The 24,288-nt window shown below is 51.5% G+C and overlaps 3 protein-coding genes across 3 annotated transcripts; 2 read left to right on the top strand and 1 right to left on the bottom strand.

The window, feature by feature from the left end:
- The first annotated feature begins 2,512 nt into the window (after window positions 1-2,512).
- Window positions 2,513-3,442, top strand: LOC136787665 (olfactory receptor 14J1-like). Its single transcript, XM_066984978.1, has one exon. It carries the CDS (start codon window positions 2,513-2,515, stop codon window positions 3,440-3,442), a length of 930 nt encoding a protein of 309 aa, XP_066841079.1.
- An 11,096-nt stretch (window positions 3,443-14,538) lies between these two features.
- LOC136787664 (olfactory receptor 14C36-like) lies at window positions 14,539-17,602 on the bottom strand. The gene is made up of 2 exons (XM_066984977.1): window positions 17,548-17,602; window positions 14,539-15,491 (listed from the first exon to the last, which is right to left on the bottom strand). The coding sequence occupies exons 1-2, from the start codon at window positions 17,600-17,602 to the stop codon at window positions 14,539-14,541; spliced, it is 1,008 nt and encodes a 335-aa protein (XP_066841078.1).
- Window positions 17,603-22,829: 5,227 nt separating this feature from the next.
- Window positions 22,830-23,378, top strand: LOC136787663 (olfactory receptor 14C36-like; the record flags this gene model as incomplete). Its single annotated transcript, XM_066984976.1, has 1 exon — window positions 22,830-23,378. A coding segment is annotated over one exon (549 nt), but the record flags the coding sequence as incomplete, so codon positions are not given.
- Between the last annotated feature and the right edge of the window lie 910 nt (window positions 23,379-24,288).

The following is a 24,288-nucleotide window of genomic DNA, read 5'->3' as shown; positions in this document are numbered from 1 at the left end:
CAGAAGAGAAAAAACTGCCACAAAGTGCACCTTGGAAGCTTGGCACTGGCCATGAGGAAGAAGAAATGTCCAGGGGAACAACTGGTCTTGCTGCTAGACCCTGAGGCAAAGAAGGCATTAAGTGCCTCAGCCTTCACCTCATCTCTTGTCACCAGGTTTCCTCCCACAGACAATAAAAGATGATGAAGCTCCTGAATCCTCCATTATTAGAGTGTTTCTATAAAGAGTTTTTATTGTCTTTGACAGTAATAGATGGATTGACAGCCACCTGGGCTTTAACCCATCTGTATACTTCCCTGCACAGCTCCATAACTTTTAGGACACAGCTCCAGCCAGAATGAAACCATGCATGAGAAGGAAGCACAGAAGAGGTGGAACCTGGCAGCCTTCCATCCCCTGCCCTTCTGTGACTCTGTGCTGCGATTCCATTCAGCTGGTTACTCCTGTATTATCCAAACTTCCTTGCAGCTCCTGATGCTGCTGTCTTGTCAGAGATAGCACAAACACAGAAAGGTGGAACTGTCTGCCTGCAGACATGAACACCTGACAGAATGGAGCATCAGAGTGGGGGAACCCTGAGAAACTGAAGGATTTTGCCTACAGAAACCTCTTGACCTTTACAAGGAGAAGAGCCCAGTCCTGCAGCAGAGGAAGAGGAACCCCGCACATCAGGGCAGACTGGGACCCTGCTGAGTGAGCAGTGCCCAGGAGGAGGAGGGCCTGGGCACCACGAGTGGTCTCATACGAGCTACTCAGCTAAGACCCCATATGACAGCACATGGACAAGGGTCTACAGCCAACGGCGAAAGAGGTGCATGTCTGGGAGACTCTACGATACTCTGGTAATCAGAGGAACAAGGAAATAGGCAACGCTGAAAGTCCCAACAAACCGAGATCTTTGTGTCCAAGGCTATGGCTTTTGTCTCTGTCACTGAGGCCTATGAAGAGACAACGTATTGCTAAAGAACCAGGACCTCCTCATCCCCACTGATTAACCAGGCAGGGCTCGTACCATTCTCCTGCACTTGGCCATGCACATCCCCATCTCCTCCTGCCCCAGGAAGAACCCTGAGCAGTGTGTGAAGGGAAAGGATCTCCCTTCGCAGGGGCTGGCGGTCAAGGCCTGGCCCTTGTGCTTGATGACACACATCCAGTTTTCCTACACATCAGAGCCACCTTCACACTGCCTTTGTCTCCTTGTCCTCACTGCCTCCAATGCTCTGCTCTAACGAGCTCCAAGGGAGGCTGTGTCAGTGCCGGCCCTCAGGGGGACACTGCAGGAAACTTGCCTCTGACTTGGACTTGTTGAGAGATGGCTTCAATTGTCTCTCAGTGCCTGAGGTTCGTGGGCTCCTCAGCAAAGCCCCCCGAGGGGGGATTCCAATGCCTTGGGCTGGGCGTCTGGTGCTGAGCTGGGCCGGGCTCGTGGGACAGAGAGAGCTCGTGGCAAGAGGGCCCTGGTGCAGAGAGACAGCTGTGCCCAGGAGCAGCTCCTGTGCACAGCGCAGCAGGGCTGGGAGCTCTGACCGCAGGTGGCACGGGGACAGGAGAGAAGGAGAGAGGGCTTGGAGGCAGTTGGCAGTGGGAGGATGCTGAGAGCTGCCTGCAGGAGAAATGTGCACAGCCCTTGACAAGGTACGTCTCTGGCTGCAGGGCCATGCAGCTGCACGTCCTGGAAGGGTCTCCTGCTGGGTCTTGCTTCTGGGAGGGCAGTGGGCAATGCAGGAGGCTTTGGGAGTCCTGCTGGATGGCACTGCGAGGTGAGGAAGTCTGGCAGAAGCCCCTCGGAGTGCCCGAAGCCAGGTGCCCCCGGTCAGACCAGAACACCCTGCCCTGCCTGGCCAGGCCGGGCTCTCTGCCAGCTGCCCCGGAGCTCGTGCAGCCATGGAAAGAAGAGAAGCTCCCAAGCTCCCTCTGGCTTGCTGTGGCCCTTCTTCCTCAGCAGAATTCTCCTGTTTCTTCTCAGGGAAACACCTCAATCTTATGATAGCGCAGCTCAGAGAGGGGTGACACAAGGCAGCTGAGAACAGGACAGGTGGACAGAAGTGTTCTTCTCAGTCTTCACTAATGGACCCTCCCATAAAATATCAGCAGGAGTGTCCAGGAAATGTGAGGGCATTCAACCCTCCAATACCTATCCTAAGCATTACAGGGCCTACTGGGGTAAAATACAGCAAACAAAATCCCTACAGCTCAGCTCTGCGTTCAGATGACTTGTTTGCAGGAACCGACTAGTCGAATGGAGTTGAGTTTCCCCCATGTTCCTGCCTCCCTCCTGCTGCACAGCAGGAAGGACTCCTCTGGAGCCCACAGCAGCCCCTGCTCCCAGTGCCACTTTCAGCCACCACCAGCCAGAGCTCAAGCAGGGGAGATGCAGAAAGGTTCTCCTGCAAAGAGAGAGGCTTGGGCTGGGGGTGCTCTAGGGCTTGCAATAGGTTTTCCTGAGATAATTATGTTCTAACCTTTTTCTGCCTTTTCCTCTTCAACAGACAGCAGTGTCCAAAGTCAGGAAATGGCCAACATCAGCTCTGTGAGCGAGTTCCTCCTGCTGGCATTCGCAGACACGCGCGAGCTGCAGCTCCTGCACTTCGGGCTCTTCCTGGGCATCTACCTGGCTGCCCTCCTGGGCAACGGCCTCATCCTCACCGCCGTAGCCTGCGACCACCGCCTCCACACCCCCATGTACTTCTTCCTCCTCAACCTCGCCCTCCTCGACCTGGGCTGCATCTCCACCACTCTCCCCAAAGCCATGGCCAATGCCCTCTGGGACACCAGGGCCATCTCCTATCAAGGGTGTGCCGCACAGGTCTTTTTCTTTCTCTTCTTCATATCAGCAGAATATTTTACTCTTACTGTCATGTCCTACGACCGCTACGCTGCCATCTGCAAGCCCCTGCACTACGGGAGCCTCGTGGGCAGCAGAGCTTGTGCCCAGATGGCAGCAGCTGCCTGGGGCAGTGGCTTTCTCAGTGCTGTCCTGCACACGGCCACTACATTTTCCGTGCCCCTCTGCCAAGGCAATGCTGTGGACCAGTTCTTCTGTGAAATCCCCCGGATCCTCAAGCTCTCCTGCTCAGGTTCAGACTACCTAAAGGAAGTTAGACTTCTGGTGGTTAGTGCATGTTTAGCATTTGGCTGTTTTGTTTTCATAGTGGTGTCCTATGTGCAGATCTTCAGGGTGGTGCTGAGGATGCCCTCTGAGCAGGGCCGGCACAAAGCCTTTTCCACGTGCCTCCCTCACCTGGCCGTGGTCTCCCTGTTTGTCAGCACTGCCGTGTTTGCCCACCTGAGGCCCCCATCCATCTCCTCCCCATCCTTGGACATGGTGGTGTCATTTCTGTACTCGGTGGTGCCTCCAGCAGTGAACCCCCTCATCTACAGCATGAGGAACCAGGACCTCAAGGAGGCAGTTAAGAAACTCTTTGCACACATGCTTTTATGAACCATTAATGCTCACTTGAGTTCCAGGTTTATTTCAGAAACAGGAAAATATTTTTTATTATTTGTCTTTATGAATATATTATCCAAGTTGTGGTTTTCGTTTAATTAATGTTATTCTTAACATTCTGCCCGTTATATTTTCTAACTTACTTTAGCCGAATAGTCTCATGTACTTACAAAACTGGGCTTCATGTGTAGATAAATACAATAAAAAAAACAGGAGATATTCATTGTTATCAGCTGCCGTCTCTTCCCATCTCCTGTGCAGCTGGGGGAGCAGCCCCAGCACACAGGAGGGGCTCAGGGCCCAGAGCCCAGCTGCCACAGGGAGGAGCAGCCCCGCTGGCCCTCGCGGCTGCCCCTCACTGCCCGCTGGGCTCTGCCTCTCTGCTGCCTTCGGGTCGGGGCTGCTGCTTCCCTGGAGCCATGGCCATGGCCAGCAGCAGGACGTGGCCTTTCCACTGCTGCTCTCTTCTGGCTTCCACATTGTGCTTCTTGTATTTGGATAAGCCCTGAGATCTCATGTATGTTGGTGACAGTCCTGTTATCCCTACATTGGCATCTCTTCAATATCTCTGCACGCCTCTTGCAAACCTGGTTTCAGGAATACACCCAAGGAGCTGCTTCCTGAACAGACCTCTTGCTTTTCTGGGCCTCACAATGGATCAGAAGCCCAGAGTGATCAGTGAAGGACCAAGGGCTGGACTGGGAGCTGCCTTCTTTGCTGTCCATGGCTCAGCAAACAGTAACTGGCCTTGTCAGGCCTGGTACTGTCCCAGTGGTGCTGGGTCTGATGGCAAATGGCATCCTGGAGAGGAATCTGGAGGTGGTCTGTGCCTGGGCCAGGCCTCTTGTGCTGGCCTGGGGAGCGGGACTGGCCCTGCGGGGCACAGGCACTCTGTGCTGGGGATGTCCCAGGCAGGAGAGCAGGGCTCCTGCAGCTTCACGGCCCTCCATCTCCTGAGCCGTGGCTGGCCCCAGCGCGGGGGCTGCTGGGGAGGCCCAGAGCTGCCTTTGTGCCAGCAGCTGCGGTGCCTCGCGAGGGGCTGGGGCTGTGCTGGCCGTGCCCAGAGCCCTGCAGCAGCCTGCCTGCGGTGGGCACTGGCCTGGGGCCAGCCCAGCCTGGGCTGCTGGGCTGGGGAGAGGTCCGGGAGGTGGGGAGAGGTGGGCAGGGGCTGGGCTGGGCTGGGCAGTGCCCGGCAGAGGGCACCAGCAGCGTCAGGGAGCGGTGGCAGCATGCAGGGGAGGGCTCCCAGCAGGGCTTGGTGCTGCAGAGCCAGGGCTGGGGAAGGGAGCCCCGAGCTGCAGGGGCAGGGGACACGAGGCCGCTCGGGGCCCTTGCTGGCCTGGGCAGAGCAGGAAGGGGGCCCAGGGCATTCGTCCCCTCACTGCAGCCTGCCACGACCTGCACGGCGCTCACGGAGCATCCAGGGCCAGGCTCTGCCCCGTGGTGCGCAGGGAGAGGGCAAAGCCTCTCTGAAAAAGAGACTGAAACTGAAAAAGGTCCCTCCGCTGCCCCGTGGTGTGACAGGGCCAGGGTGGGACAGGTTACCTTTATTTGATGTAGTTCTTGTGTAATTTGCATTGGTGCTGGCACAAAAAGACAGTTCCTTCACCAGTGATGTACATCCTTCTTCATGTTAGGACATAATTCAACATCCTTCACTCTGCTTTATCTCACAGATGAACTGGATTAGGTGTCCTTGATTATTCTGAGGCACAATGCAATGCTTTTTGCCTTCTTTGCCTACAGCACAATATGTGTGACTTTCCCTTACTCTGCGCATTGACCTGACGGGTCATTTCACATTTTTCTCTTTCATAACCTGAGTTGGACGGGGACTATTTCGAAAGTGGGACAAGCTGATGGGTTCTGTCTCAGCCATTTGAAGCGTTCTATACTTGATTTTTTCTAGTTGGAATTTGCTAAAGATGACCCAGGAAGGTAAACGGATGTTCAAGTGTCTCGTAGGAATAAGGGAGAGTATCATGGGTTTCCAATGGCCATTTCAGATTTAGGTCAGTCCCAGGAACGCACTGAACTAGGGTGTTTTCTTTGAAGGGGTTTCCTGTGCTGGGCTTGTTAGTAATTGAAGATGAAATAATACAATATTGCTTAATATGTTACATTTGCGATGTACTGTTCCGGGGCTGCGCTTGGAAGATACAAAATATATGTGCAAGGGTAGCATGAGAGAATGCACCGATTCATGATGAGGAGTAAGGAGGATTAAAAGAATGCTCAATTTGCAAGACATCTAGGTAACTGGGGCTTCTTGGACCCTGGGAACTGGATCAAACCAACCTTGCGGTTTGGACTGAGACCGAGGGCTCAGAGAGCATGCGTGAGAAGGAAAGGTTAAAAAGTACAGCTCTGATGAAGACATCTTACTTCATCCCGACGACCACCCGGACGACCACCAGAGAGTAGTACGCAAGCGCAGAAGGACTGATCAGATAATTAGCATACGAAGCGAGGCTAGGCGGAGCTAGGAAATGAATATGCATAGATGAGTTGTGAAACCTTATGCATATGTAATATCTTAGGATATAAAAGAGAACTAAGAGAACAAATCGGACGAAGTTAGATTTGGGGAGGCATGCACCTAACTTCCGGCACCTAATAAAGCACCTTCATATAATCACTTTGTGGATTATGTGTCTTCATGAACGCTAACAGGCTGGGCTGCAGTTACAGGGACAAAGACCACTGCTGGCAGGGGAGGTGCCCTGGGAACTCCACCTGGCTACATACGAATCCTCCAAAGGGCTCTGGTCTCTTGCATGTCCTGCTCGCTTATTGTCTGACAGCAAAACTCTGCCTGAATACCCAGTAATTACTTTAGCATTTAAGTAGCAGAGCAACTCCCCTTACTCTTTGATCATTCAGACCGCTCTCACCAACCCAGTTGCTGCTTTGAGTTTCAGTGAGTTCCAGCTCGCCCATCTCTCAGCAGTGTGTCTAACGGTTTCCTTAGCAAGAAACTCAACATTAATCATTGAATTAGTATGATATGGATTAATATTAACACTATTATTTTAAATTTCCTATTATTCACTGTAAAATATATCATGTACAGTCATCCTTTTGGGAAGGTAAACATCACTGGAGGCAACAAAATGAGGAACATGAACATTGTTTTTTTTTTTTTTTTGAAAATTGCAGCATGGTTTCCTATTCTTTGCATTTCAATAGGAAAAACCCTGCTCTTCCTACACTAAGCAGGGATCCAAAGGAGAAACCCTAGACCAATACCTATAGGACAATGATGCTCCAAGCTGAAATGCAACAAAATTCAGCCTTTAAAATGAGGAAAGAGTTCTATCAGATGCTCTTTGAAATCTTCCTCCTTAACTACACCATGAAAGCTCTCCAATTAACTGCACAAGTCCTGAACACCTGAAGAAAACTGTGGAAGAGATATGGCTCCTTAGGACTTTCTCTCTTTTAATGAGTTCCATGGTGTATTTTGGTGCTCGGTCTATGAAGCTCAGGTACTGAGAGGAGAATGATGTAACCACTTGAGAAAGTAAAGTCAGGAGGAAAAGTTGAAGTGACTTGGAGTATTAATGGGCCCCACTGAGGGCTGTTACTAACAAAGCCTCCCCAGGGACTTGTTAGGGCAGATCATTGGAGGCCATGATTGCAGACAGGCAAAGCGCTGTGCTGAGAAAAGTCTTGGTTGGTTTTGGTGAAGCAGAAGGGCCAAGGCCTGAGCCCAGCCACTGGGAGGGGAGATCCTGCACCCCTCCGTCTGGCTCAGGGCTCTTCTTGGGGTCTGTATGATGTGGTGGGCAGTGTGATGCCACGAGAAGAACTTCATTAGGACACCTCGCCACCCCTGCACAGGGTATCAAGGAAGCAGTGAGGCCCCATTGCAATGACTCTATCTCGTCTCCTCAGAAGCTCTAGGCAAAGGGACAAAAACGTCAGGGCTGTTGGGGCCTTCCATTCCTGCCAGCACCCTCTGCCTTCTCCTCTGCAGGCTTTCCTATGCTGTCCCATACTTTGTCCTATTTCCTTGAAGTATGCAGACACCCATCTCTGTGTACCACCTTGCTCTCATCCAGGACTTTCCATCAATTCACCCATGTCTCATCAACCCTCACCAGCTGTTCCTTGAAACACAAAGCTAGAGTCTGATCACAGATGCTCACCAGCATCTCCCAAGCCCTGTGCCTGCTGCTGGCTTTGAAGCTTCTTGGCTAGACACAGCCAAGCCTTGGTCCTGCTGCTGCCCAGTCCTGGACTCAAGCAGAAGGGACAGGACAAGCCCTCTGCGGGCCTTCTTTGTGTCTGGGTCCTCCTGGGGATGGAGGCAGAGGGGATCCCACAGGCAGCATGCCAAGCAGGGGCCTTCTGCTGGCCTAGCAGGGCCACTGGCAGAAGTCAGCCCCAAAGTGCCGATCCCAGGGAGAAACCAAGGGTGACCTGCCACCTGCAGACACAAGGCACCTCACAGTCCCTTTGCGTGACACGTTCCTGCTGCTGCCCTATCAGCTGCAGAGACAGAAGTGACCTCCCAGTCACTGCCCCAGTCCCATTCCTCCTGCTGGGGCAGGAGATCCTGTGGCAGAGCTGAGCTCCTCAGAGCATTCCCACCCATCTCCTCCTTGTGGCCCACAAACCGACCAGATCCATGGCCCCTCACACTCATCTCTGAATGCCATGCGACTGCACAGCAACCTCACAGTTCCTGCCCTGCCGGAAGGGGTCAAGCACCTAAAGTTAAGGGTCAGGTGAGAGGCTGAAAGTGAGGAGGTTAATGTACGGGAACGAGGGCTTTGTCTGGTTACTTTTTACATTTGGGTTTAGGGACCAGGGCTCACCTTTCTGGGTTAGAGTTTAAGCAAATATTTTGTGGGCAGGTTTGATGTTCTGCTTGGGGTGTCATGTCTGTGGTTAGGGGATGGGCAGGCTTTGTGGTTTAGGGTTTTGTTTAGGTTTTTGTTTGTTGTTTAACCCTAGAAGTCTAGGGTTAAATAGAGCAATTACAAGCTAGTGCTAAGAGCAGGGATCAAGGTAAGCAAGAGAGTAAAGGTAAGGGAAAGAGGCTATGGGCTGAGTTTTGGCTTCAGTGCATACTTTGAGGTCAGGCAGAAGAGTAGTGGATTCCTGTTGGGGTGTGGGGTAGCAGTTCGATTTGTGAATTAAGGTTACTGATTGAACCTGGGGAAGGGCCTAACATGACTCTCTTAAGTCACCATTACAGCAACATCAGCATAACCTGAACCCTCTTACCTCTACAAATTCCTTAATTTCTGCTGGCCAAGCCCCTATTCCCTCCCCAAATCTCACATCTCTCCTGTCCATGTTTCTCCTGACCTCCCCATATCAGTCATCTCATTGCGATCAGCTTTCTGATGGCTTTCATGATCTCAGAGTTAAGGTTTAGGAGAGGGTTTAAGGTGAGGAGGTTAATGCACAGGAACAGGGGCTTTGGGTTAGAGATTAAGCAACTGTTTAGTGGGAGGGTTTGGTGTTCTGCTTGGGGTGTCAGGTCTGTGGTTAGGCTATGGTAAACTTTGTGCTTTAGGGTTTTCTTTAGCACTGGTAAGAAGTTCTCTAGGATTAAATAGAGCATTTTAATGCTAGTGTAAAGGGAAGGGATCAGGGTGAGCAAGAGAGCAAGTGTAAAGGTAAGGGGCTGAGTTTTGGCTTCACGGGATTCTTTGAGGTCAGGCATTAGAGTAGTGAATTCCTGTCAGCGTGTGGAGCAGCATTTAGGTTTAGGGATTGTCCGGGTTCCAGTTAGGACAGAGTTAATTTTCCTCCTAGTAGCTGGTAGGGTGCTATGTTTTGGATTGGGATGAGAAGAGCGCTGATAACATGCTGATGTTTTAAGTGCTGCAGAGCAGTGTTTACACCAGGCCAAGGACTTTTCAGCTTCTCGCTCTGTCCTGCCAGCGAGCAGGCTGGGGGTGCAGCAGGAGCTGGAAGGGGACAGACCCAGGACAGCTGACCCCAACTGGCCAAAGGGGTATTCCATACCATCTGGCATCATGCTAAACAATATATAGGGGTGGCTGGCCGGGGTGGGGGGCCGGCTGCTCGGGGATAGGCTGGGCATCGGTCAGCGGGTGGTGAGCAATTGCATTGTGCATCACTTGTTTCTTACACATTATTATTATTAATACTATTATCATGATCACTATTATCATTATTGTTATTATTATATTCCTGTCTTAATAAACTGTCTTTATCTCAACTCACCGGCTTCACTTTCCCGTTTTCTCTCCCCCATCCCAGAGAGGGAGGGGGGAGGGTGAGCGAACGGCTGTGTGGTGTTTTGCTACTGGCCGGGTAAAACCACAACAAGCGTAATTTGCTGGAGGTGCAGAGCTCATGGGCACATTTTGGAGGATGCTCCTAAAGACCTTTGTGCCCTTTTCCCTCCTGACAACAATGCCACTTCTGTCTCAAGAATAGAGTTGCCAACAGAGGTGAGACAGATACTCTGGGATCAAGAATGTCATCAGAAAGCTGATCCCAATTAGATATGGGGAGGTCAGGAGCAGCCTGGACAAGAGAGATGTGAGATTTCGGGGTGGTTAGAAGAGCTTGGCCAGCAGAAACTTATGATTTGGTAGACCTAAGAGGGTTCATGTAATGTAGATGCTGTGGTAACACTGACTTAAAACAGTCATGTATGGCCCTTACCTTACTTGAACCAGGAATTTTAATCCCTAAACCTAAATGCTACTACAACACTCTCAAAGGAATCCATTTTCTCGCTTGCTAACCCTAATGTCTTCCCTTAATACTAAAATTAAAATGGTCTCTCTAAACCTAGACTTCTTGGCAGGCCTAAAACACCCCTAAACCACAGAGTTAGTCCATACCTTAACCACAGAGCTGACACCACAAGCAGAACACCAAACACTCCCACTAAAACTTTGCTTCATCTCTAACCCAGAAAGTGAAATACAGGTACCGAGGGGACTCTGTAGGTCAGCTACGACTCCCCTGGGTGAGCTCTGCCTCAGGATCTCCTGCCCCAGCAGGAGGAATGGGACTGGGGCAGTGACTGGGAGGTCACTTCTGTCTCTGCAGCTGATAGGGCAGCAGCAGGAACGTGTCACGCAAAGGGACTGTGAGGTCCCTTGTGTCTGGAGGTGGCAGGTCAGCCTTGGCTTCTCCCTGGGATGTGCACTTTGGGGCTGACATCTGCCAGTGGCCCTGCTAGGCCAGCAGAAGGCCCCTGCTTGGCATGCTGCCTGTGGGATCCCCTCTGCCTCCATCCCCAGGAGGACCCAGACACAAAGAAGGCCCGCACAGGGGTTGTCCTGTCCTTTCTGCTTGAGGCCAGGACTGGACAGCAGGAGGCCCAAGGCTTGGCTGTGTCTAGCCAAGAAGCTGCAAGGCCAGCAGCAGGCCCAGGCCTTGGGACATGCTGCTGAGGTGACTTCTGTGTGCTTGGCTGACAGGCCGCAAGGAGCCTGATGGGATGGGATGCCTGCTTCAGGAGTGGTTTCCACCCTGATGGAGCTTTCTTTGGTAGTAGGAAAGAGCAGGAGAGAAAAACTGCCACAAAGTGCACCTTGGAAGGGTGGCACTGGCCGCAAGGAGAAAGAAATGTCCCTCAAAGGGTCGTGCTGTGGTGCTAGAGGTCACCCAAAGAGTGTCTGTAATCAGACACAGGCTTTGTGTTTTAAGGAACAGCTGATGAGGGTTGACGAGACATGGGTGAGATGATGGAAAGTCCTGGATGAGAGCAAGATGGTGAACAGAGATGGGTGTCTGCAGGCTTCAAGGAAATAGGACAAAGTCTGGAACAACATAGGAAAGCCTGCAGAGGAGAAGGCAGAGGGTGCTGGCAAGAATGGAAGGCCCCAACAGCCCTGACCTTTTTGTCCCTTTGCCTAGAGCTTCTGAGGAGACGAGATATAGTCATTGCAATGGGGCCTCACTGCTTCCTTGATACCCTGTGCAGGGGTGGCGAGGTGTCCTAATGAAGTTCTTCTTGTGGCATCACACTGCCCACCACATCATACAGACCCCAAGAAGAGCCCTGAGCCAGACGTGGGGGTGCAGGATCTCCCCTCCCAGTGGCTGGGCTCAGGCCTTGGCCCTTCTGCTTCACCAAAACCAACCAAGACTTTTCTCAGCACAGCGCTTTGCCTGTCTGGAATCATGGCCTCCAATGATCTGCCCTAGCAAGTCCCTGGGGAGGCTTTGTTAGTAACAGCCCTCAGTGGGGCCCATTAATACTCCAAGTCACTTCAACTTTTCCTTCTGACTTTATTTTCACAAGCAGTTGCATCAGTTGCATCATTCTCCTCTCAGTACCCAAGTTTCATAGACTCAGCACCAAAATACGCCACGGATCTCATTAAAACAGAGAATCTCCTAAGAAGCCATATCTCTCCCACAGTTTTCTTCAAGTCTTCAAGACTTGTGCAGCTAATTGGAGAGCTTTCATGGTGTAGTTAGGGAGGAAGATTTCAAAGAGCATCTAATAGAAATCTTTCCTCGTTTTAAAGGCTGAATTTTGTTGCATTTCAGTTTGGAGCATCATTTTCCTATAGATATTGGTCTAGGGTTACTCCTTTGAAGCCCTACTTAGGTAGAAAGAGCAGGGTTTGTCCTATTTGAAAACAAAGAATAGGAAATCATGCTGCAATTTAAAAAAAAAAAAAAAATTAAAGTACCTTATTTTTTGGCCTCCAGTCATGTTTACCTTCCAAAAAGGATGACTGTTCAAGATTTATTTTACACTGATTAATAGGAAATTTTAAATAGTAGTGTTAATATTAATCCATATCATACTAATATAATGAGAAATGATGAGTTTCTTGCTAAGGAAACCGTTAGACAGACTGCTGAGAGATGGGCGAGCTGGAACTCACTGAAACTCAAAGCAGCAACTGGGTTGGTGAGAGCGGTCAGAATGATCAAAGAGTAAGGGGAGGGCAAAGCAGGAGAACCATGGGAAGTGCATAGGTCCAGACAGGCAGCTGGAAAGGGACATTCGGCAGGGTCTGTGTAATCAAGTCAGGTTTTCTTCCTGGAACATGAGGGAGCACACCATGATAGACAAAGCGACGACAATGCAAGCACAGGTGAACACCAGTATTTCTTCTCCTGCGATGGATATACATCCTGAAAATTCACATTTCTTCAAAATAGAAATTATCATTCATGTGAGACATTTAACGGAAGGGGTTGAATTATTTGAGCTGATGAGTAGTTGCTTTATTAGTTAAGTACTAAAATAAATTACTGGGCATTGAGGCAGAACTTTGCTGTGTGAAAATAAGTATAACCAGGGAAAACCTCCTGTGGCCCCATTTTGTTTTAGGCACTTTCCTGGACCAGCAGATGTCAGAAAAGACCTGCAGGAGACCGGAGCCCTTTGGGAAAATCAGGTGGAGCCAGGTGGAGTTCCCAGGGCACCTCCACTGCCAGCAATGGTCTTTCTCCTTGAAACTGCAGCCCATCCCAGCACAGGAAACCCCTTCAAAGACAAACCCCTTCTTCAGTGGGTTCCTGGGACTGCTCTAGATTTGAAATGCCTGTTGGAAACCCATGATATTCTTATTCCTACTTTACCCATGATACCCCTTATTCCTACGAGACACTTGAACATGCATTTACCTTCCTGGGTCATCTCTAGCAAACTCATGCTGAAAAACTCAAGTATAGCACGCTTCAAATGGCTGAGCCAGAACCCATCAACTTGTCTCACTTTGGAAATGGTACCCGTTCAACTAAGGTTTTGAAAGTGAAAAATGTGAAATGACCCGTCAGGTCAATGCGCAGAGTAAGGGAAAGTCACTCATATTGTGCTGGAGTAGCAGAAGGGAAAAAGCACTGCACTGTGCCTCAGAGTAATCAAGGAGACCTAATCCAGTTCATCTGTGAGATAAAGCAGAGTGAAGGACGTTGAGTTGTGTCCTAACATGAAGAAGGATGTACATCACTGGTGAAGGAACTGTCTTTTTGTGCCATCACCAATGCAAATTACACAAGAACTACATCAAATAAAGGTAACGTGTCCCACCCTGGCCCTGTCACACCACGGGGCAGCGGAGGGACCTTTTTCAGTTTCAGTCTCTTTTTCAGAAAAGCTTTGCCCTCTTCCTGTGCACCACGGGGCAGAGCCTGGCCCTGGACGCTCCGTGAGCGCCATGCAGGTCGTGGCAGGCTGCGGTGAGGGGACGAATGCCCTGGACCCCCTTCCTGCTCTGCCCAGGCCAGCAAGGACCCCGAGCGGCCTCGTGTCCCCTGCCCCTGCAGCTCGGGGCTCCCTTCCCCAGCCCTGGCTCTGCAGCACCAAGCCCTGCTGGGAGCCCTCCCCTGCATGCTGCCACCGCTCCCTGACGCTGCTGCTGCCCTCTGCCGGGCACTGCCCAGCCCAGCCCAGCCCCTGCCCACCTCTCCCCACCTCCCGGTCCTTGCCTGGTCACCCAGTCTAGGTCCTTTCCGCTTGTTCACTGAAGGTCTCTGAGACCTTTGTGCTGTGGCCTCGCTGTGTGTCCTGGCATTGCAGAGCTCCCATCAGCCCGTGCATCCTTTGGCTTGGCTTTACTGTGAAGACCCACTCGCTGCCCACCCAACACAAGGCACACGGCACCCCAGGAGAACCCTTAGGGTATCCTGGTGGCTCCCGATACCTCCCTGATGCCACCAGCCCTGTCACGTTTCAATCCCAGGAAGATGCTTCTTGACCAGTCAGGGCCTCCAGGGGCACTGAGAATCCACCAGTGACGTCTCAGTCCAGCCCTGACTCCCTCACCCCCCACCCCGTGCCCTCGTGCCCCTGTGTCCCGGTGGCACCCAAGCACATGAGTGAGGCCTTGAGCCTGGCATTCCCTGAGCATCTTCTGCACTCCACTTTGGGAAGAAGAGCCCTGAGCACTGAGCAACTTCACTTTTAGTACCCAGATGCCACAATGGAGACCAGGTGTCATTTAGGAATAAACATGTTTACAGAAAAAATCTCAGTCAAACGAAGGGTTGGTCATCTGGAAAAGAGGAATGAAAGCAAATATTTAACTGCAAAGAGAATTACAAACAATACTGCACATAAAGGTCAAATTTGGCTCAGATTAACTAAAAAAAAAAAGTAGAAAAGTGAGATAACCAAATCATTGCTAAGTAAATATTACCACTAGAAGCATTTTCTTCAGTGTGTCTTTCAGGTCCTGGTTCCTCATGCTGTAGATGAGGGGGTTCACTGCTGGAGGTACTACCACATATAAAACTGCCACCAGCAGGTCCAGGGATGGGGAAGAGATGGAGGGGGGCTTCAAGTGTGCAAACATGATAGTGCTGATAAAGAGGGAGACCACGGCCAGGTGAGGGAGGCACGTGGAAAAGGCTTTGTGCCGGCCCTGCTCAGAGGGCATCCTCAGCACTGCCCTGAAGATCTGCACATAGGACAGCACAATGAAGACAAAACAACCAAAGACTAAAGAAACACTAAACACAAGTGCCCCAACGTCCCTGAGGTAGGCATCTGAGCAGGAGAGCTTGAGGATCTGGGGGATTTCACAGAAGAACTGGTCCACAGCATTGCCTTGGCAGAGGGGCACGGAAAATGTAGTGGCCGTGTGCAGCACTGCATGCAGAAAGCCACAGCCCCAGGCAGCTGCTGCCATCTGGGCACAAGCTCTGCTGCCCACGAGGCTCCCGTAGTGCAGGGGCTTGCAGATGGCAACGTAGCGGTCGTAGGACATGATGGTGAGAAGGGAATACTCTGCTCCAACCAAGAAGACAGAAAAGAAGACCTGTGCAGCACACCCTTGATAGGAGATGACCCTGGTGTCCCAGAGGGCATTGACCATGGCTTTGGGCAGAGTGGTGGAGATGCAGCCCAGGTCGAGGAGGGCGAGGTTGAGGAGGAAGAAGTACATGGGGGTGTGGAGGCGGTGGTCGCAGGCTACGGCGGTGAGGATGAGGCCGTTGCCCAGGAGGGCAGCCAGGTAGATGCCCAGGAAGAGCCCGAAGTGCAGGAGCTGCAGCTCCCGCGTGTCTGCGAATGCCAGCAGGAGGAACTCGCTCACAGGGCTGATGTTGGGCATTTGCTGGTTCTGGGCATGGGGTTCTGACCAAAGAGGGAAAAGGCAGTAAGAAAATACAACAGAATTGTCTGTTAATATGTGATTCAATTTCAGCCTATTAACCAGACATTCGGCAGGTCCCTTTCACGAGCTCTGACTGGGGCTGCCTGAGGCTGTCCCTGGGAGGAGGGGACTCTGCTGTGGGCAGTGTAGTTAACAGTCCTGACCTATAAAAAGAAGTAAAGAGGAACATGGAGTATTCTCAGATTATTTTAACTCTTGATGTGAACAAATTTTTACTCCCAAGTCCCCTAACGGCAGACAAGGGCTATGGCGATTTCTTTTTTCTATACTGTCATTCCTGCTGCACTACAAATGAAACCTTGTGGATCCTCAGTGTCACAGATACTATTCCTCTGGTGCAGAGTGTACTTCAGAGAGCACAGCCAGTCTGTCCATCAGTTCTGTTCTCAGCTGCCCTGTGCTGGTGGGAGAGGAGAGCAGCGATTGTCCCAGGGAGGTGCCTGAGCCCTCCCTCGCACAGCATTTCTGGCAGCAGCTCCCTTTCACCGCCTGCCCATGTCCCTGCTGCCTGCCCGTGTCCCTGCTGGGAGCCGCTTCTGTGTCCCCACGTCTCCTCCCTGTCCATGCTCACAGACCCCATCCCACAGTCTATGTGCTCAGATTCACTCAGATTCCCCTCCACAACAGGAATCTGAAAGCACAGAATCCAAAAATCTCAGATTAACCAAGCCTCAGTCTTCCCCTTCAAATGCCTCCTTATAAATGCCATTCACTAAAGCATCTTCTACTCCTCGCTGGAGAAACAGACATCCCAACAGCCGCTATCAGCCATCGGATGTGCCAGCTGTAGAAGACCCCTCTGGCAACCCCACCTGTATGGCCCTGCTGCCAGAGACTCACAGTGCCAAGAGCCTGCAGATCTGTCCTGCCACACGCTGCCCTCTGTTGCTGCGCTCCTCACTGCCTCCAAGCCCTCTCTCCTTCTCTCCTCTCCCCGTGCCACCTGCGGTCAGAGCCCCCAGCCCTGCTGCGCTGTGCACAGGAGCTGCTCCTGGGCAGAGCTGTCTCTCTGCAGCGCTGCCCGCTTGCCAGGAGCTCCCCTTGGGCCCAGGAGCCCGGCCCAGCTCAGCAGCACAGCACCCGACCATGGCATCGCTTGCTCTGTGCCATTGGGCTCCCTCGAGGTGTCCCCAAGGCCTCAGGGCTGACAGCTCCCGAAGGCAGCAGGGTCTCTGCTGGGCTGTGGTGTTTCAAGCAGACTGAAGTCATCACCGACTGCCCTTCTCTGAACACAGGAGAGATGACTTTTACAAGTGTGATTTGTGCCGTTGAACTGTTGTTGTCAAACGTTGTGCTTTAACCTGTCAGGCACCGAAGCAATACCGAGCTGTTAGATCACACCCACCACTCAAAAGCTTATTTGTTGAAATATAGACAGTTTAACAAGACAGAAAATAAAGATATAAGAATAACAGTAACAATAATAATAAAGAATAACACATTTTATTATTATTATTATTCCATGTATAACGCAATTGATGCAGAATGCAATTGCTCATCACAGACTGACCGATGCCCAGCCTTTCCCCAAGCAGGGGTCCCCCTGAACCTGGCCACTTGCACTTCATGTATCCGTGCCTCTAGGATGGAGGTAGATTTATGCATCCCATTTTCTCATGGCCTTTCCATGGTCACACAATTAAAACCACAGGGTTGCACGTAGTATGCACCCACTATATCAACTTTCTTGGGCAGATGGATACTTACACCTGATAGCTGAGCTATTGGTTTGTGCAGGTGGGGAGGAAGATGTATCCTCTTGTAGCTGTTGGAACTCATGAGAAAGTTCCTCCATAGATGAGACACAGGCTCATAGGGAAGAAGAGAGACTTTCATTGTAATGCCAGAGTTGGCTAGCCGATTCATCCACCACGGGTTCTTCTTGGTCTTTCGAGGTCATTACTGCCAATGAGTTGGCATATGATGATGGTGCACTGTGTACAAACTTCTGCCACATGGGTCATGGGCACTTGACTTCATCTGGATCTTTGGACAGCTGTTTGTTGTCTAGGTTACTATCAATCACTTCCAACATGGCTAATTCCCTCAGGTACCGGATACCCCTCTCCATGGTGGTCCACTTTCCTGGTTGTCATACAAGATCTTTCTTGAAGGAATACCTTTCGTTCAAGCATGACAGGATTAAGTTCCTTGTGTCCTTTTCCAGTGGCTTTGTCAATCAAAATCCGGCTGTTTGGCTTCCCTGCCCTCTAATTCCAGGCTATTGGCCCTGTTCTCCCAGCACTGGAGCAGCCAGGTGACAATGTGCTCACCAAGATGATGGCTGAAATCTTTTCCCATTTCTCCTAGATAACACTGGGATAGGGACCAGTTGGTTTCTGATGCTTATATGATCTCTTCTTCTTTGTCCTCCTGCTTCCACGATGGCCCAGCTTTGAAGAAACCTGCCTTATCTTCTCCCTCCTTTCTTGACTGGGTAGGAGTTTCTTCACTTTCTAAAGAAAAACTGACTTCCACACCCATTGTTTTCTCTTTCATAAAGAGGCAACCAATAGTGGCACAGTCTGGTTCTCTGGCCCAGCCATGGAGCCCATTGCAGGGGCTGGAGTGGCTGCAGGGCCCATCACAAGAGTTGTTCTGGCTGCAGGGCCTTTCAGAGGAGTTGGAGTGGCTGCAGGGCCTATCGCAGGTTCGGGAGTGGCTCTAGAGCCTGTCACAGGGGTCGATTAAACTTTGGGTGCACCTCAGGAGCTGGAGTGCCTGCAATGCTTGTTGCAATGTTTGGAGTGGCTTTGGAAAGGCTATATGCCTGTCCTGGAGGAGAAGGGGGAGGTGCAGGAGAAAGGGAGAGGGAAGAAGTGGTGAAAAGCATCCCCCACTGTCCATACCAGTTCCACCCACCATCATCACCCACCCTGCATAGATTTACTCCCTGAGGAGAAAAGGCAAAGAGTATAAAAGAGTGTAATTCTAAATAATTTCTAAGAAATGAAGAGATGATTCCTGAGGTATTGAGGGGACAATAATTTTATCCTATCATAAGTCAGTGCTGTCCAATACAGCAAAAGAGTACCTTAAACCAGCCCCCAGAATTGATGAACAGCCTGACATGGAAGACAGACAGTTAGCAATGTGCTATACAACACAATTCTGAAAACAAGCACAACAGACCCCAGATCAAAAAGATCGACATTGTGATCAGCAACTGTTAAACTGATCTAATGCTTAGAACAACTTACTTTTAAAACGCTCTGGTCAGATCTGTCATCTCAACCTTTGTGCTCCACACTAGGCACCAAGAAGACTTGCTGTGGTTTGACCACAATAACAAACAGCATTTGTTATTATTATATATTATTATTCTTAATATATTATTATCAATAATATATTATTATTAATTTTTTATTATTATTATTATTGACAAAAATAGACTAAGGAAATGGTATTTTTGTGAGCATATCAAAAGACAGAAAAGATGGCTGGTGGTGATCAGTTGGAAAGTGTTAGATCTGAGCATGACAGACATGGTATGGAATAAGCGGTGAATATTGTCCTAGGTTTTGCTGCAGAAGAGTAAATTTTTCTTCCTAGTAGCTGGTATGGTGCTGTGTTTCATATTTACAGAATTACAGAACAGTTTGGGTATGAAAGGACCTTAAAGATCGCATCGTTCCAACTCCCCTGCCATGGGCAGAGACACCTTCCACTAGACCAGGTTGCTGAAGGCCCCATCCAACCTGGCCTTGAACACTTTCACAGATGGGGCATCCACAACTTCTCTGGGCAGCCTGTTCCTCACCACCCTCTGAGTAAAGAACTTCTTTCTAATGTCTAATCTGAATCTACCCTCTTTCAGTTTAAACCATTACCCCTAGTCCTATCACTGCTCTCTTTGATGAAGAGTCCCTCCCCAGCTTTCCTGTAGGCCCCTTTAGGTACTGGAAGGCCGCTGTAAGGTCTCCCCAGAGCCTTCTCTTCTCCGGGCTGAACAACCCCAACTCCTTCAGCCTGTCTTCATAGGAGAGGTGCTCCAGCCCATTGATCATCTTCGTGGCCCTCCTCTGGACTCATTCTAATAGATCTGTGTCCTTACACAGGGGGCCCCAGAGCTGAACTTGGGGTTTGGCCACACCAGGTCTGAGTTACAGAGGGACAATCATATCCCTCATCCTGCTGAACGTATTTCTGGTACAAGCCAGGATGCTGTTGGCCTTCTTGGCTACCTGAGCACACTGCTGGCTCATACTCGGCCAACTATCTACCACTATCCCCAGGGACCTTATCACCAGGCAGCTGTCCAGCTTCTCCTCTCCCTGTATGGTTGGGGTTGTTGTTCCCCAAGAGCAGGACCCAGCACTTGGCCTTGTTGAACCTCAGAGAGTTGACCTCAGCCCATGGGTGCAGCCTATCCAGATCCCTCTGCAGAGCCCTCCTACCCTCGAGCAGATCAACACTCTTTCTGAACTTGGTGTCACCTGCAAACTTACTGAGGGTGCACTCGATCCCCTCATCCAGATCACTGTTAAAGATATTGAAGAGAACTGGCCCCACTACTGGGCCCTGGGGGACACCACTAGTGACTGGCCTCCAGTTGCCTTTGGCCCCATTCACCACAATGCTTTGGACTTGGAGACTCAGACAGTTTTTAACCCAATGAAGTCTACGACCATCCAGGCCTTGAGTTTCTCTGGGAGAATGCTTTGGGAAGTGGTTTCAAAAACCTTATTGAAGCCTAGGTAGCCAACATCCACAGCCTTTCCCTTGTCCACTGAGCACATCACCTTGTCATAGATTGAGATCTGACTTGTCAAGCAGGACGTGCTTTGGTAAACTCATGCTGACTGGGCCTGATCACCTGGTTGTCCTGGAAGTGTTGCGTGACAGTACTCAAGACAATCTGCTCCATGAGTTTACCTGGCAAAGAGATCACACTGACAGGCCTGTACTTCCCGGGATCATCACAATCAGGGTGAGCCGTCTGCCTGCAGACATTAACAGCTGACAGAATGGAGCAACTGTCCAGGGGAACCTGGAGAAACTGCAGGATTTTGCCTACAAAAACCTCTTGACAGTTACCAGGAGAAGAGCCCAGGCCTACACCAGAGGAAGAGGAACCCCACACATCAGGGCAGACTGGGACAAGCTGAGAGAGCAGTGCCCAGGAGGAGGAGGGCCTGGGCACCATGAGGGATGCCATACGAGCAGTGGTGCTGCTCCCCAGGAACCAGGCCAGCTTCCTACAGAGCTGCCTTACGAGGAGCATGGCCACCAAGAAGATCTGAGGTATCAGACTCAGCTCAGATCCGGTGTGACACCACACGGACAAAAGTCTGTAGCCACCAGAGAAAGAGGTGCAGGTCTGGGAGTCCCTCAGATAGCCTGGTGTGGAGAGGACAGAGGCCTCTGACAAGGCTGAGACTCCCAACAGGACCCAGGGCTTTGTGTCCATGGCTCTGGCTGTTGTCTCTGCCACTGAGGCCGAGGAGGAGACAGCTTATCGGTAAAGCACCAGGGCCTCATTGCCTCCTCGCCCCCACCCATGAACCAGGCAGGGCTCGTACCATTCTCCTGCACTTGGCCATGCACATCCCCATCTCCTCCTGCCCCACGAAGAGCCCTGAGCAAGGTGTGAAGGGAAAGGATCTCCCTCCCCAGGGGCTGGGGTCAAGGCCTGGCCCTCGTGCTTGTTGAAACACATCCAGGTTTTCCTACACATCAGGGTCACCTTCACACTGCCTTTGTCTCCTTGTCCTCACTGCCTCCAATGCTCTGCTCTAACGAGCTCCAAGGGAGGCTGTGTCAGTGCTGGCCCTCAGGGGGACACTGCAGGAAACTTGCCTCTGACTTGGACTTGTTGAGAGATGTCTTCAATTGTCTTTCAGTACCTGAGGTTCGTGGGCTCCTCAGCAAAGCCCCCCGAGGGGGGATTCCAATGCCTTGGGCTGGGCGTGTGGTGCTGAGCTGGGCCGGGCTCCTGGGACAGAGAGAGCTCGTGGCAAGAGGGCCGTGGTGCAGAGAGACAGCTCTGCCCAGGAGCAGCTCCTGTGCACAGCGCAGCAGGGCTGGGGGCTCTGACCGCAGGCACCCAGGCAGAAAGGGATTCCAGGCAGCCTGCAGGGTGCGGGCAGAGGAGAGCTCAGTGCAGGAGAAACCTTCAGAGCCCTGCCCATGGTAAGTCTCTGGCTGCAGAACAGTGCAGGGGAGGTTCCTGGAAGGGGCTCCTGGGTCCGGGATGTCTCTGCCTGGCCTGGAGCTGCCAGGATGTCTCTCGCGGCTTCTGCAGTGTGAAGGAGAAAGTGCTGCAGGGCAGCCTTGGGCAGAGAAAGGGGAAGGCAGGGGCTGCCTGCAAAAAGAAGGCACTTTCTGCAGTCTGTGCCTGTTTTACCTGCTCTGATTCTGGGGCAGGCTCTGTTTTGAGAGGTTGGATTTGCACAGGTGACTGAGCTTCCACTGCCTTGAACGGAGACCTAAGCAGGTTAGTGACGAACCTCAGAATATCCCCTCCCTTCTCTCTACTTAGAGACTGCACCAGGGTTTTTCTGTGCTGTTCTTTAGGACCTGCAGACAAGGAGATGTAATTTTTTAGCACAACTTCTGAATGCAGCCATCCCACACCTGAGTGCTGCAAGCAGCCAGCAGCTGGGCACCAGGGGATGGACAGAGCAGCCCTCCTGGACGTGACCTCTGGCTGAGGTTTGCCGCCACAGCAACAACATTTACCACTGCAGTGGACCAGGGGTGGCGCATTGGGGGCTGATGGGCAGAGGTGGCTGCTAAGTACGGGACACTCAGCAAGCACAAAGCAGGGCTACAACCAGGGAGAGACACAAAGGTAACCCTGAAAGAAAGACAATGTGAAGGCTTTAATGAGAAAAGAAAAGAGTATTCCTCAGAGAAAATTACCCTAACAGTCTGTATTTTTTCTTCTTTGCAGTGCCCTTGATGAAGGGCAGCAAATGCCCAACAGCAGCTCTGTGAGCGAGTTCCTCCTGCTGGCATTCGCAGACACGCGCGAGCTGCAGCTCCTGCACTTCGGGCTCTTCCTGGGCATCTACCTGGCTGCCCTCCTGGGCAACGGCCTCATCCTCACCGCCGTAGCCTGCGACCACCGCCTCCACACCCCCATGGACTTCTTCCTCCTCAACCTCGCCCTCCTCGACCTGGGCTGCATCTCCACCACTCTGCCCAAAGCCATGGCCAATGTCCTCTGGAACACCAGGGCCATCTCCTATCAGGGATGTGCCGCACAGGTCTTTTTCTTTCTCTTCTTCATATCAGCAGAATATTATACACTTACTGTCATGTCCTACGACCGCTACGTTGCCATCTGCAAGCCCCTGCACTACGGGAGCCTCGTGGGCAGCAGAGCTTGTGCCCAGATGGCAGCAGCTGCCTGGGGCAGTGGCTTTCTCAATGCTGTCCTGCACACGGCCACTACATTTTCTCTGCCCCTCTGCCAAGGTAATGAGCTTGATCAGTTCTTCTGTGAGCTTCCTCAGATCCTCAAGCTCTCCTGCTCAGACTCATTCCTCAGGGAGGTTGGGCTTTTTGTAGTTAGTGTCTTAGCCTTTGGTTGCTTTGTTTTCATTGTGGTGTCCTATGTGCAGATCCTCAGGGCTGTACTGAGGATGCCCTCTGAGCAGGGCCGGCACAAAGCCTTTTCCACGTGCCTCCCTCACCTGGCCGTGGTCTCCCTGTTTATCAGTACTGGCATGTTTGCCTACCTGAAGCCCCCCTCCATCTCCTCCCCATCCCTGGACCTGGTTGTGGCAGTTCTGTACTCGGTGGTTCCTGCTGCCATGAACTCCCTCATCTACAGCATGAGAAACAAGGAGCTCAAGGATGCATTGAGGACACTCTTTGGATACATGCGTCTTCATCATTAATAATGGGCGCAAAGTCCTAACAGAATACTTTTTTTTTTTTTCTCTTTTTTTCTGAATAAGTGTTAAAACAGTCTTACTTTACTTTTAAACTATTTTCTGAACCTTGTGATTTTCATTCAGAAATGATCTACTTAGTATCCTGTGTGTTTATCATTGTATTTTAGTTTTGAACCAAGTATCTCATGTACTTATGGAAGTGGGCTTCCCGTTTAGATAAAGACAAAACAGAGTCGAGCAGAAATTAATTGGTCTCAGCTTCCATCCCTTCCCATCTTTTCTGGAGGTGGGGGAGCAGCCCCAGCACGCAGGAGGGGCTCAGGGCCCAGAGCCCAGCTGCCACAGGGAGGAGCAGCCCCGCTGGCCCTCGCGGCTGCCCCTCACTGCCCGCTGGGCTCTGCCTCTCTGCTGCCTTCGGGTCGGGGCTGCTGCTTCCCTGGAGCCATGGCCATGGCCAGCAGCAGGACGTGGCCTTTTCACTGCTGCTCTCTTTTCCTTCCACTTTGTGCTTCTTGTATTTGGATAAGCCCTGAGATCTCATGTATGTTGGTGACAGTCCTGTTATCTCTACTTTGGCATCTCTTCAATATCTCTGCACGCCTCTTGCAAACCTGGTTTCAGGAATACACCCAAGGAGCTGCTTCCTGAACAGACCTCTTGCTTTTCTGGGTCTCACAATGGATCAGAACCCCAGCGTGACCAGTGAAGGACCAAGGGCTGGACTGGGAGCTGCCTTCTTGCTTGCCTATGGCCCAGCAAACAATAACTGGCCTTGTCTGGCGTGGTACTGTCCCAGTGGTGCTGGGGCAGACCGGCAATGGCATCCTGGAGAGGAACCTGGAGCTGCTCTGTGCCTGGGCCAGGCCTCTTGTGCTGGCCTGGGGAGCGGGGCTGGCCCTGCGGGGCACAGGCA

The sequence above is a fragment of the Anser cygnoides genome, chromosome 30, assembly GCF_040182565.1.
Source record: "Anser cygnoides isolate HZ-2024a breed goose chromosome 30, Taihu_goose_T2T_genome, whole genome shotgun sequence".
In the NCBI taxonomy this organism is placed as follows: Eukaryota; Metazoa; Chordata; class Aves; order Anseriformes; family Anatidae; genus Anser; species Anser cygnoides.
This window is presented reverse-complemented; position numbering and strand designations above follow the sequence as displayed.

Excerpts from the sequence above, each read along its gene's own strand:
- LOC136787665 (XM_066984978.1), top strand. The coding sequence starts at position 2,513 with ATGGCCAACATCAGCTCTGTGAGCGAGTTCCTCCTGCTGGCATTCGCA.
- LOC136787664 (XM_066984977.1), bottom strand. The coding sequence starts at position 17,602 with ATGGAGAGGGGTATCCGGTACCTGAGGGAATTAGCCATGTTGGAAGTG. Across the intron at positions 15,492-17,547 it reads CATGTTGGAAGTGATTGATA|AACCCCATGCCCAGAACCAG; the intron begins GTAACCTAGACA and ends CTCTTTGGTCAG.